At 25.4% G+C, this 15,593-nt stretch overlaps 1 protein-coding gene across 1 annotated transcript; it reads right to left on the bottom strand.

The window, feature by feature from the left end:
* Positions 1-12,719: 12,719 nt before the first annotated feature.
* Positions 12,720-13,532, bottom strand: LOC136092104 (uncharacterized). Its single transcript, XM_065819823.1, has one exon. The coding sequence runs from the start codon at positions 13,530-13,532 to the stop codon at positions 12,720-12,722; it is 813 nt and encodes a 270-aa protein (XP_065675895.1).
* Positions 13,533-15,593: the final 2,061 nt, after the last annotated feature.

The following is a 15,593-nucleotide window of genomic DNA, read 5'->3' as shown; positions in this document are numbered from 1 at the left end:
TACATGTTAATATATATATATATATATATATATACATATATATATATATATATATATATATATATATATATATATATATATATATATATATATATATAAATATATATTAAACTTAATGAACTACTTAATTAAATCATTAATAAAAAAAACACATTAATAACTTGATATATTATTTAAAAATTAAATACAAATTTATCTATAAATAATTTTTTAACTTTGACTCCCTATCAGCAGTATCATTGCTTATAGTTAACGACATAAAGACCGCATTAACATCAGTTAAGTTCTTTTTAAAATCTGTCACAACACAGGTACCAGAAAATGGAAGTCAAGTAAAGCCTGCAAAAACCTAAAAAAAGAAATAAAATAAAAAGTTGCATTTCTTAATTAAAAAAGTATTATTTGCATTTTATTGTTAGTAGAATTAGGATAATAATTAAGGGTGTTGTGATTAATCATTTTGAGAAATTTTTGATTAACGATTAATTGGTTTAAAAAAAAAAGATTAATCGATTATGAATCAATTAATTTAAGAAAAATAAAGTTTCCTTTTAATTACACAAGAAATAGTATTATTTGAGTTTTTTAACTATAAATTAATTTTGTTTCAAAGTAATAAAACAGTCCACTGTATTAAGAATGGTTATAATATTATAATGGTTAAAAGAGGCAAAGAATTTTAATTTATATAATTATTGAAAACATAATAAGTTTTATAACTAAATCGTAATACATTAGTGAATAACGTTTCAGAAGTTCAAATATAAGTTTTATAAGAAACTTTTAATATAAACAAGTTTAAATAACGTTTATTTCATGTCCATTTTGTTTCTGTAAAAGATATGAGCGAAGAAAGCATAAAGAATAAATAGTTTCATCATTTAAGGATGTTCTCAATTTAGTTACAAAAAGCCCTGCCGCACTAAAACATCTTTCAGCTTCGACCGACGATCGTGGAATAGTTAACAAAGCATTGTACATTTGTTCAAATAAATGACTTTTACTTCTTTTGTTAATTTTTTCAAAAATGTTCATTTCTTTTTTAATAGATAAAACGTTGTTTTGAAAATTTACTACAGTTGAAACATAGGTGTTTTTTTTTGACAAAATGCGATTCAGTTCTTCTTTTTTTGTTATATTTTCAGTACATTCACGAGTAGCCTCATCTTCTTGATTTAAACTATTTTCATTAACATTCTGATCAATGAGAAATAAACGATGAACAATTTCTTTAATTGTTAGAGCAATTTCGTTTCTTGTTGGTCGTTTTAATATTGCATTTTTTTGTGTAAGTGCTTTTAGGTGAGTGTTGGGATAATCTAAATATTCTAACAGGCCTTCTACATTAATAATTCTACGTTCAAATATTCTTTTACTTACTGCTTCATAGAATTTTATACCAGTTTCACTTGATTGAGCTTTCAATTTAGAAAGTAAAAACTGAAATATTTTTAAGCATCAATTATATTGCAATCTCGCCTTCCCAATGCAAGTGAACTTACCTCAATGATTTCTAATGATTCTACAATTTCCTCAACCTGCTTAACTTCACAACTTTTTGGATATAAATGAATAACTGACAAATTTATTAGTACTGATTTTATTATTTCTTTTAACTCCAAGAACCGCTTTAACATTGCAAACATTGAGCTCCAGCGTGTACGAACATCAATTATCATCACTTTTTCCTTTCTCAGTTTTTCTTGGCACTCTCTTTGCAGGAAATCATTTTTTACAGGTGATTTTCTTAAAAAACGAGCAATTTTTCTAATTTTATTTATTGCTGATGAAAAATCTTGAACCAATTTGATTTCATAATTGAAAGGAGCTACTTCAACCCAACTTTGTCCTTCGCTTTTTTCAAAATCTTCCTCATCATCATCACATTCGTCCCTTATTGAAGAGTTATCAAGTTCTGTTTCAAAATATTCGTCATCAGGTTCTACTAAATTTGTATGATTAGCATATAAAACATCTAACACAGCCAAATGTATGCCATGACTATGACAAATTTGATGATAAATACCCATCAATCGTCCCATTTTTTTCATTACAGACGAACCATCTGTTATAACAGCAATTATGTGGTTTTTGAGCTGCAAACCGAACTCGTCAGTAGTATGCTTTGAGAGTTCTGGGCCAAAACGTTTTCGACCATTTTACTATCCGCATTTTTTCACATTATTTCAAGTTCAATTCAAATTATATTTTATAAATTTTTGATAAAATTCAATTTTTTTTCTTATCGATTTGATCGTTTTTTTATTTCTAGGTCAAATCAAACTAAAAAAAGTTTAATCGCGATCAAATTTTTTATAAAATTTATACTATTTTATAAAAAATTATTCTATATTATAATTTGTCTCAATATTTTTATTATCTATCCAAGAGTTAAACGAATCAGGATAACCATACCACTTTACAAATGATTTGTTTTTGATCTACTTTGCATTAGTTCTTCGAACTTAGCCTAAGCGTAAAAGAAAGCATGTCCTATTAAAGTAAAACTTCCAGATTGACCAACATCTTCATCACCAGAGGTTAATGTAACTACTAATCTCTTTCCAGTAGGAGCACTAGGCATGGAATCAGTAAAATTTCTGTAAAATGAGATAGTAGTTGTAGAACCAATTACACTACTTGATTGATACAATAGTCCAGATGATTTGAAAATGAATTAATATTAGCACTGTTTCATGAAGAAAGATAAAAGTCATCTAAACCAGATGAAGAGTATATGCATACACTATTATTATCAAAGCCAGGATATCCTACTGTTCCTTTTTTATCTCCATCATAAGGTGTAACTGTATTCATAACATAGTTCGTAGTTGCTGGAGAATTGTATGCTACATACATGCGTACTCTAGATTCCCACCAATTTCCAGCTGTTCCAATAATATGCATTCTAATATACTTAAGATAAACACCTTGACCAGCATTGTCTGTAGTGTCTAATAAGATATATTCTTTATCATAAGTTGTGGGAGAAAATCTAAATTCTGTTGAGTATAATTTAATAGATGACAATGATTTAGGTATCGATGTAGTCATTGTGATATGAGGTTGTATCCAATATGAAACGTTTTGTTTAGTATTATTGTATAATTCAATGACTAGACTAGTAGTAAATGGCATATCAAGTGTAATGAATCCTCCTAAATCATTAGCTGTATATACATTACAACCTTGAAATAAGTTTGCATAAAATGGCCCACCAAGTGGTGCAAATAACATATCACAAGCTAAAGGAATATTATTATCTCCAATACTCTGTGTAGAAGTAAAATAATCTCCTATGCAAAGTGCGTGATCTGCAAATATTCTAAGAAAAACATTACCTGGAACATTGCTATTAGGATCTAATCCTTTTAATGCTAGCCATAGTTTTCTAAGAATACCAGGACCGGTAGCTTGTGTAAAAACTATTGAGGCATCAGGATATGTAGATGGTGGAATAGTATAGTATTTTTTTCCAAGGCACGTTAAACTTGAATTTGGTATTATTCCCAATTCATTAGTACTAGACGAATTATTATCAACATAATTCTTTTTAGCAGCATCTTGTAAGTTAGTAGGATCTGCTACATTTATTAATTTATTTGAATTCATATTAATATTACTAGTTGCATTATTTTGTCCATCTCTATGAATGAACAAGTTATTAGCTTCAGACATTATTAAACCATTTAAATATACATCTGAAGTAGTAGTACCGAATATATCGACAGGCATTTTATATATAAATAAAAAAATTACCATAGATTATAAATAATATTCTGAAAATCATATCCTTCATCTAGTTTTTTCAAAACATATAAACACAAGTGTCCACAGAATGAGGTATTTCCAAATTGAACTCTTTCACTGTTGTAATAAACAGGACTTTTTAAATAATTAATAATTTCAACAAGAGGTGGTAGTCCATAAGAGTCAAAACTTAGTTTTTTATAATTGTCTTTGTACCAGCAAATCCAGTGAAATCCGTTTGTACTAGAATCTCCTGTATTTAACATTCCACATTCTTTTCTTTTCATAGTTTCTGGTAATTGGTCTCTTACAAATACACTTCTAAAATTTTTTATTTTTAGTTTTTTTGCTGCTTCTATCAATTGAAAATTTGTAAGTGGTTCATTTGGTAAAATTATTCCTTCAACATTTATAAGTTTGTTCATTTTATATATGGAAAATTATTGGATTTTTTTCATATATTGACTTTATTTACTTAGCTTTATTATATTTATGACATTATTACAATAATTATCAATTGAATTAAATTCGTCAATGTTTTCGATACATAATACATCAATAGTTACGTCATCTTCAAAATATTCATTCTCGTATAAATTTTTTGCTTCTTCTATTGATTCTTCTATTAAATCTATATCAGAATTATTAATAGCTATTACAATTTTATTATTCTTACATATAGATTTGAATTTTAGTTCACGTGAAGTTTTCATAACCATTTTATATATATAGAAAAAATATTATTTAATCCAAATTTTTCTAACTTTACTTTCAATTTCATTTTCTGGTTCTTTCAGGAATATATTTAATGAATATTCTCTTCCATATAAACTAATAAGTAAATCTAAATAATTAGGTGAAATGAAAAATTCTTTCAATTCAGGTAAATGTAAATTTATATGGTTCTTAATTTGTTCTAATATTTTGTAAGAAAAGTCTAATATATCAACATTTTTTAAACAATAACTTTGTTCAAATTCCATTTTAACATAATTTATTTGTAATTCTAAAATTTGAGTTGCTCTATTATAGTTATAATAGAGACACGAATCATTATTTATTTCTTCATATTCAGATATATCACCATGTACATTATAGTATTTATTATCATAATATTCATTGTATTTCTTGTTCTCCATTTTATATAAAAAGAAAAAAAATTTATTTTATTTCAATTTTTTTAATTTTATTTCTTTATGTAGAACTAAAATTATTTAATCCAAATTTTTCTAACTTTACTTTCAATCTCATTTTCTGGTTCTTTCAGGAATATATTTAATGAATATTCTCTTCCATATAAACTAATAAGTAAATCTAAATAATTAGGTGAAATGAAAAATTCTTTCAATTCAGGTAAATGTATAGATTCTTTTATCTTTTCATAATCATAAGTGAAAAGATTTGGATTTCTAGATAATTTTTTCCAATCTACTTCATCTAAATGATCTTTTAATAATTCAATTGCATTAGGATTTTGAGATAAATGACTCCAATTGACTTTATCTAAATTATCTTTTAATATATCAATTGCATTTAGATTTTTGGATAAATAATCCCAATCTACTTCATCTAAATGATCTTTTAATAATTCAATTGCAATTGGATTTGGATTTCTAGATAATCCTTCCCAATTGACTCTATCTAAATTACTCTTTAATAGTTCAATTGCATTAGGATTTTCATATAAATAATCCCAATCTACTTTATCTAAATTAGCTTTTAATATCTCTATAGCATTTGGATTTCTAGATAAATAATTCCAACTGACTTTATCTAAATTAGCTTTTAATATCTCTATAGCATTTGGATTTAAAGATAAATGGAACCAATCAACTTTATCTAAATTATTTTTTAATATTTCAATTGCATTTAGATTTCCAGATAACATATACCAATTTACTTTATCTAAATGATCTTTTAATATATCAATTGCATTTGGATTTCTAGATAAATAAAACCAACTTGATTTATCTAAATTATGTAAATTGTTTTTTAATATTTCAATTGCATTTGGATTTCTAGATAACCAATCCCAATCTACTTTATCTAAATTATTTTTCAATAACTCAATTGCATTTGGATTTAAAGATAACATTCTCCAATTTACTTTATCTAAATTAGCTTTTATCAACATGATAGCAATTGGATTTGGATTTTAAGATAAATACCACCATTTTACTAATTTTTCAAATTCTATAACATTTATCATTCTCATTTTTATTATATAAAGAAAAAAAATTACTTAAATCATTTTTAAAAAATAATTTTTTTTTTAATTTTTTTACTTTATATAAAATAATTTTTTAAAATAATTTTTTAAAATAATTTTTTAAAATAATATTTTAAAATAATTTTTTAAAATAATATTTTAAAATAATTTTTTAAAATAATATTTTAAAATAATTTTTTAAAATAATATTTTAAAATAATTTTTTAAAATAATTTTTTAAAATAATATTTTAAAATAATATTTTAAAATAATTTTTTAAAATAATATTTTAAAATAATTTTTAAAAATAATTTTTTAAAATAATTTTTTAAAATAATATTTTAAAATAATTTTTTAAAATAATATTTTAAAATAATTTTTTAAAATAATTTTTTAAAATAATTTTTTAAAATAATTTTTTAAAATAATATTTTAAAATAATTTTTTAAAATAATATTTTAAAATAATTTTTGAAAATAATTTTTTTAAATAATTTTTTAAAATAATATTTTAAAATAATTTTTTAAAATAATTTTTGAAAATAATTTTTTAAAATAATTTTTTAAAATAATTTTTTAAAATAATTTTTTAAAATAATTTTTTAAAATAATTTTTTAAAATAATTTTTTAAAATAATTTTTTAAAATAATTTTTTAAAATAATTTTTTAAAATAATATTTTAAAATAATTTTTTAAAATAATATTTTAAAATAATTTTTGAAAATAATTTTTTAAAATAATTTTTTAAAATAATATTTTAAAATAATTTTTTAAAATAATATTTTAAAATAATTTTTTAAAATAATTTTTTATTTACCTAACTGTTATGGATTTTTGGATTATTAATGAGATTATAATGCCCATATGCTAATGTGTGAATTCCATCTTCTAATATGACTCTTTTATCATCTTCTGAACTTAATGCTACTTTATTAATCTCTTCTGTAAAAACTTCATGTGCATGTGATCTTATAATATTCATTTTCCTAGTGTGTTCTTTTCTATTAAGTAAACAATCTTTAAAATCGTTGTGTGTTATATAGTTCTTAACCACATTCTTTTTTACTCCCCTACATCTTTTGTTTTCTTTTCCATTCATCTTATATGAATACAACTTGGATCTTAATCCTACAAATTCTTCAATTTGTTTTCCTCCTGCTTCATCTTTGAACATTCCAAGTACTTTCTTATTTAATCTAACTTTAAATCCATTATTAATTGCTTGATGATTTGGATCAAATTCACTAGTATCAAATTTACTTTCAATATCGTTTTTAATATCTTCATAAAAGTCCTCTGTTTTTATTTCATATGCTAATGAATCTGTATCTGTGAATAAGAGTTTAGCTTTATCAGAATATTTTTTCTTTATAAAATCGTAATGAAATTCATACATTAGGGTTTTGCTCAAATCTAATATACACATTCCTAAGTAAATTGGCTTGTTATACTTTAGTTTGGTTCTCTTCATATGAATGGCTATTAAATTTTCATCAAATATTGTCCTACTTTAGTAATTTGGTCTTGATGCTAATTTAACAGCTTCATCTCTGTTTGTGACTAACCTTACATCAACTCTTTTTTCAATATTTTCCATTGTTTTTCCAAAGACTGAATTGTTCATGAGTTTAAAGAAATCTTTTTCAAATTCATTTGTTGCTTTAGTTCTAAGATTAGTATTCAGTTCAATGTAATCACTTAACCATGCACTTTCTTCAAAGCTTATTCCTCTATGTATTTTTGTTATATTAAATCCTAATCTTTCATACAATTTAAGATTGGTATAATGTACCACATAATTTTTCTTATTATTCAAGTTTGGAATTAATTTTTCAACTTTATCCACTTTGACTCTTTCAGGAGCAAGTGGATAGTCATTATGTTCATCATGAAGATGATCTGGATAATCTAAATCAACTTCAAGTATACATGGAACTGATCTCCAGTTTTTCAATTCATCATCATCCATCCAACCAAATCCATGTGTAGGAAGTGGTTTACTCATAGCCCATATAGATTATTAGCATCTAGATATTGGATAAATTGTGATGGTTTAGTTTCATCATAATTATCCATATATTTATTATTAGATTTTCCTAATCTATTTGATATCGTACTGATTCCACCTCTTATTCCATTCTTTATCATGAGGATCATATCATAATCACTCAACAGTTCTAACTTTACTTTTGTTTTTCTCAATGCAGCCTCCCAAGCTAATCCTGGTGATGTATAATACCAAGCTGGATCTAACCTATAATTTTTTATGCAAACATCTCTAAAATTTTCAAACACATCAGCTAGTAAAAGTACATCTGAAACATTATATAAATCATGATAGTCTTTAAATGATCTACATTTAAATTCCTTCCATACAGTTTGAGCATGTGCGTAAGCATCATCATTAATTCCTTCATCATTCAATTTAGAAAAAAATGATTCTTTTGGAGGTAGTTGTGCTTCATTAAATTTATCAATAGAATCAACCCAATCATAAGGGTATTTACCTTTTTTCATTAACAAATCTAATTGTGTACCTGTATACCATTTTCCGATATTTTGACATTGGTCTTGTGTTAGATTTTTTGATAGAGCATCTAAACTAGATGGCATAAATCTATAACTGTCTAAGAAACGAATCTCTCGTTTAATATCAACAGTCTTATCCTCTTCAATATACTCTCCAACTTTAATCTCTCTAGAAAAGCTGATATATTTTTCTTCGTTGTTAGGTATACAACTTAATTTACGTCCTGATAACTTCTTTATGAATAAGTGACTATCATAACCAGATAAGTTATGAAATAGTACTGGAAAGAACTCTGGAATCTTATATGTCAAATTACAAATTTTATGAGCAGCACCTCTGTATTTTCTAGTTAAATGACAATGATCTCTCACTCTATCTTCTCCTAAATATTCTTCACAAATATGACAATTTATTGCTGCTTTAAATGCTTTCTTGTTTTTACTTGTAAATATCATAGGCTTATTAAAATCTACTTCTTTACAAATATTTATAATATCTTCTTGTAGATAGTCAATAAATATTTGAGCAATATCTTCATCTTCACTATTTGCAGTATATGTTACTAATTTATCTTTGTATATATTTTGATTATAACATTTACTATAGTAACAGAATGAACTTGGTATATGTTTTTGATACTGCTTCGTATAGGATTCATTTGGATTAGGCTCACAAGTATTGATAGGTTTAATAAAACTTTCAAAGTCTGCATATATTACAAAGGATACTCTCATTGATTTATAATGCTGTTTAAAATACATTGTTGTTCCTGGTTTTGGAAGTTCAATACGAACTGAATCATGTGAATCACAATACAATTTATGCTTAGATAAATATTCTTCTGAACTATATCCTAATAAGCAAGTTCTACAATAGTGAGTTGCACCATTTCTTTTTGATGTTTGCGTTGAAAGTAATCTACTTAGATTATTTATCAAGCAGTAATGGTTATTTTCATCATCAGATATTAACAATAAATCTATTAAATGTTTTCGACCACTATTATGTGATAATCGCAAAGGATGAACATGAAAGTTTTCATACCCAAATACATTGACACTTACATCTGGATTGATTTTCTCAAATAGATCAATTTGTTTTAATGAAACTGGAAATTCTATTTTATCCCAATTTATTTTTTCAGATTGAGTTATAAGATCTTTATCTATTCTTTCAGGATGATTATCTGTTGGATTTAATGCTCTTGCAATACACCACTTAAAGCACTGATTATCATCATTTTTCATATTAATGATTGCTTTTTTAGCTGATAATTTTTTATCAAGTGGAATATAAGAATTTGCTTTAAGTGGATTATACTCTATAATATTTATATCTATTTTTTTAATAGAATTAAATACCCAGTTTGATCCTTCCTGTTGAAACAATGATAAAGTTTCTAAAATTTTAGCCTTTGATATTTTATAAAGTTCATCTAAATTTGTAGCTTCTAATATAACTGTACTATTCGATGCAAATTTAGGAGTTACAATTATATCATCTCCAGTTAAAATACTAGTTTTTACCAATTTACAAGTGACAACTATATTCACTTTTGATCCTCTATTTTCACTTAGTACTTTAATTGCACTATTTTTAGCAACATTCATAAAAGATTCAAGATCATATCCTTTTATACCTTCAGCTGAATATTGTTTTGTCACATTCTTAACAGCTGATTGTGTCAATTTAAATTCTACTTTGCTTGAGCTTTTGTATATTGTAGAGTAAACTAGAGATTTTATTGAATCTATTTTTCTTTTAATCTCAAATCCTGTCTCTTCTACTTTTTTCTTAATCGGATCTGGTATATAAGGCTTAATCCATTCTTCAAAATCTATAATTTTGTTGACGACATACGATGATACATTTTTTACAGCTGTAGACAACTTTGAAAATAATCCAGGTTGTAAAATAGGTGATGAAGTTGGTGGAACTTGTTCGTTTAATATATGATTTACATGGCTTTGTACAGGAGATGGAGCTAATATATTAGAATGATTAAATTTTATTAGATCTGAAGTGATATGACGTGGAGTAGGAACTGGTCTAACGTGAACTGGTCTTACAGGACGTGGAGCTGAAACTGGCCTTACTGGAACTGATATTTGAGATAATGCATCTAATAATTCACTTTTTCGTAATTTATAATAATGTTTAATTTTTCGCTCTTTAGCGATTTGTTTTAATTCTGTCACCGATTTATTTTCCATTTTATATAGCAAGATAATTTTTTTTAATTTTCATTTTCTTTATATCAATTTTTTAAAATATTTTTTCTTGTTTATATTACATATGAAACTTTTCATATGAAATATTAGTTTGTAAAGCCTCATATGAACTATATTTTTTAAATCTTTATATTAAATTTTTTTATGGATCTAGAAATTCGAAGAATTTCCAAGGGTCTAAAATACCTATATCTCATCATCTGATTCACTATCTAAATCTAAATCGTTCATTACACTTGTAAAATTAGAAATCTTTTTAACAATAAGTACTTCTTGAAGTTTAACTTGTATTGACTCCAATCATTGAACCAATAAAAATACCTTCAATCTTTAAGCATCCAATAGCTTCGCATCTTTCATTGATATAATCATAAGGTGAAGCTCTAACTGATTTTACAGTACTTTTCTAATTTGCTCTGCTTGGGTCTGATTCACTTTTAGTTTTTCTACGACGGAAAACTGTAGTTATTTCTAACTCTTTATTACTTGTATATAACTTTCCATATATTATTGGAGGTTTATCTTCATTATATCTTAAAATTTTTAAATTAGCAAGATTAACTTTAGATTTTTTTATCTTCTTTTTATATACTTCAATTTGATCTTTACAAAATTTTTCAATAGATTCAATCATTGCAATAAACTTTCCTTGTTCACTAGATTTTTCTTTATCACATTCAAATGACATTGAATATCCATTAAGCTTATCATTTTTAAAATCTCTATTTTCACATACACCATATGAAAAAGAAGGTAATGTTTTAATGAGAACAGGACCAGAACCTGTTGGATATTTATATGCGAGTTGTAATTTTTGATATGGAACTGGCTTATCAGCTTTTAATAGGTCTTTTACATATAAATTGTTAATATCAAATGTATCAATTGTTATAAATGCCATTATTTTTTATATAGCAAGATTTTGTTTTTTTAACTTTTTTTGTTTTATTTTCTTAATTTTTCAGAATTTGATATTTCAATCTTATAACCATTATCAATCTTACCATCACGCATTTCAAGATATCTATATCCATGACCAGTTTCACGCATTGCGCTATATAATGATTTATATACTGTTTCTTCACCTGTTTCCATGTTTGTTAATTTAATAGTGACTGGTTTTTTCTTAATTGTTTTTAATCTTTTATATTTTGGATCAATTTCTTTCACTTCTTTTACTTTATTTAATCTAGGTCTTCCAACTGGTCTTTTTTCAATTAAATCCAAAGGATCTACATTATGCTTTTTAGGTCTTCCAACGGGTCTTTTCTCATCAGTTAATTCTGTTGCTTTTGACATGATCTTTTTATAGATAATTTATTTTGACATGATCTTGTTATAGATAATGGATTGATTGATCTTTATCAATCAATCCATTATCTATAACAAGCATTAATAATGTGACATAATTTTTAGATGTTTGTGAAATGTTATTTTCTTTAAATAAATTTTGCAAAGCTTTCCTTGTATAATACATTTTTATTATATAAAGAAAAAAAATTATTTATATCATTTTTTTAAAATATTTAATATTTAATATCAAATTTATTACCATCTGATACAACATTCATCATCTTATCAGATATTACAATAGCATATGCTTGAGTATTTGCTGGTACAGTTGAATTAAAAAATGCTTTAAATTGTAGTTGTACTGTAGCTGATTTTAATTTTTCTGATTGTTTGCTAACATTAAAAACAAATATGGGGTATAAATCTTTACAGTCAAAAGGAGTTATATTGCTGTTTGCAATCATTTCATTCATTCCATAAAATCTTTCTTTAAACATTGATGCATCTCTATAAATTCTTGAAAATTGCTGATTTGGAAATGAGCAATAATAATCAAGGGCAGGATATTGGATAGTGCTATTATTATAAACAATGTAAATATTTTTCAAGTCACAATGATCGAATAATGCTGAATTGATAGTTTGGTCTCCATTATTTCTATTTGTTTAAGATCCGACAATAACATATCTTGGAATTTCAGCACAACTTAATTGCCAACCAAATGAATTAGCTTGTGGAACAGTTGTAGTATCACACTGTCTCTTTCTAAAACATAATGGAGCTTCCACTTTTCTTTTAATTTCATTATCATTTTTTTCTCTTCTTCCAATGATGGTCTTACACTTGGAATAAACAATGATATTTTAGTAAGATTAACTTTTCCTGCAGCTGCAGTTGAAAGCCTAAAAATTGAAGAACTATCACTTTGTCTTGTAAGAGTTATTGTATGTTTTAGTCCATAAATAACTTTGTCATAGTCATCACAGAATCCAAAAATATGACTTAAAGGTACGCAAAATGAAAATGTACCATTTGTAGTTGGACTTTTAATTATGTATTGTTGTCTGGTTGTAAACCCTGTATTATCAGTAGCTGCTGTTGATGATGTATCTTTATACCACAATTGATTTAATCCTTGCGCTAATTGAAAGTCATTTGAATAATTAAGCAATCCTAGCATTGCAGTTGCTTGACCTGGATAATAAATAGATTCTATATCCTGGTTCCCTAATTGGTACGTTATTTTAGAAAATAATTGCATAATACCATTATTTGTAAGAGCTACTGCATCTGCATCAGCATAAGCTGATCCATCAGCAGATTTAACAAGTTGCCCTTCAAATAAGAGATATGCTTTAGAAGGAAGTGAAAACAAATTTTGTTCTGGAACGACAATTCTTATATCTCCAAAATTTAGATTTGTTCCAACAATTGGTTCATATTCACTATCTTCACATCTTTCAATTCCATTATCTATTACTGGAATTTCTGTAAAATTAAATACTTCAGAAGTCGTCATTTTTATATACAACGTAATAAAAAAAAATTTTTTTATATTGACAATTCTTAAAAAAAAAAAAAATTTTATAAATTTACTAAAGCTAAATTTATGCAAGTCGAAGTCCACGTCCCATTTTAACCAAGTCTTCTATTCTTACAGCATTTTTATTTGATACTTTGCATGATCGACCTTTGCATGGTACTTTTTTTACTTCATCTTCATCCTTAGACCCTGATGCTATCAAATTTGAAAGTATTTCTTTACTTTTTTCACTAATAACAGGTTGTGATCCTATTTTTGAAGATGCTATTTCAATTAATTGTTTCCCTTTTTCAACTGCAGCATTTGTAGCAGCTTCTAATGCTGATTTTGAAAGTTCTTTTCCTGCTGATTTAGCAGCAGTTATTGCAGATTTTCCTAAATCTGTAGCAGCTATCTTCTTCAACATATCTGTTGATGCTCTTGATACACTTGATGATGCTGCACGTTTAAATAAATTTTTTATGATTTCGAATATACCACTTCCTCCAACAACATATATTTTTTTATATCTATTATTATTAACAATTAGCATTTTTATTACTATATATTTTTTTTATAAGAATGGTAATGAAATATAATTAAAAAAGATTTTGCATTGCTTTATACTGTTCATTATCTATTACACCTTGTCTTAACAATTCATCACAAACTGCAACACCTTCATTTCTTGCTCCAGTGTTACCTGCATTCCATGCAGCTATACACAAATAAAGTCGATCAATCAAAGCATCAGGGTCACTTGGAAGAATTATAGTTTGTATTCTACCTTCAATTCCTTCTCCTCCTAACTCACGTTTCCTATTTAATTTTATATTTTTCAAAATGGGTGCTATTATTTCTCTGTATTTTAAACTACTATTTCTCTGTATTTTAAACTACGAGAAGACTTTGGTTTGTGTGGTTTTCTAGAAGTAATTGCATCTGTTTGTATTAATAGATCTTGGTATTTTTTAAGATCATCTTCATTATATACTCCTTTATTAGGATTAAACTTTACTATCAATTCCCAAAGTCCAGGAGTACCATAATATTTTTCATCCTCAATAATGATATCGTTATCATTAATATGTATTGGTTTTTTTCCAATATAAAATATACCATCTACATCACGTATTCCAAATGTAGTATCTGTAGATTTTTTACTTTTAGAATACAATTTTAGATAATCTGATGCAATTTTTCCCACAGTCATTCTTCCATCAGTCATTCTTCCTAATGGATCCGAAGGATCTAATGGATCAGAAGGATGTACTTTGCTTTGATCTGAAGTATCTTGTAAATTAGTTTCATCCATCCTTTCATTATGCTTTCCTCTTTTATCTAAATAATCTTTAACAATTTTATCCCTCATTTCAGGATCTTCAATTTTTAGAAATGGCATGCTTTTTATAAGTAAAGATAAAAAACGTAAAACATTATGTTTTAATGGATGCATTTTTACTAAATTTGTTTAAATTCATTGTCATCTATATTTCCATCTACTAAAGCTTTAGAAATATAATCACTTATTGTATTTAGTTTTGAATCAACAAGTACTTTAATCTTTTCATGCTTTTCTGCTTTTAAATTTAATTTTTTATTAACTTGTCCTCCTATTAATGATAATACACCTGCTCCTAATGCAGCACCTTCACATGCAATAGCTACTGGTGCTGCTACTATTGTCGCTAAAAAGCCGATTCCAATAGTTCCAAGTGCCATAGTGCTTGCTAGTAATGAATTATCAATAGCTGAAATTATTTTTACAGCTCTATGGTACTTTTTACTTAACCTATTTCTCTTTTCTCTTTCATTCTCTATTTCTTTTTGAATATCACTAATTGTATTTAAACGATATACATGTGCACTAACAATCTTATTTTCTATTTTTATTTCTTCATCAGGTGCACTTGGAAGAGTTGGATATAAATTATTTTTATCTTGTATATTTGAATAAATATTATTGTATAGCTTTTTGCAATTAAACTCCATTTTAATAAGTAAAAAATAAATTTTTAAAAAAAATATTTTTTTAAAAAATAATTACAATAAATTCAC

This window comes from Hydra vulgaris, chromosome 15 (assembly GCF_038396675.1).
Source record: "Hydra vulgaris chromosome 15, alternate assembly HydraT2T_AEP".
Classification (NCBI taxonomy): Eukaryota; Metazoa; Cnidaria; class Hydrozoa; order Anthoathecata; family Hydridae; genus Hydra; species Hydra vulgaris.
The sequence above is the reverse complement of the archived record's forward strand: the minus strand, read 5'-3'. Positions and strand labels throughout refer to the sequence as shown.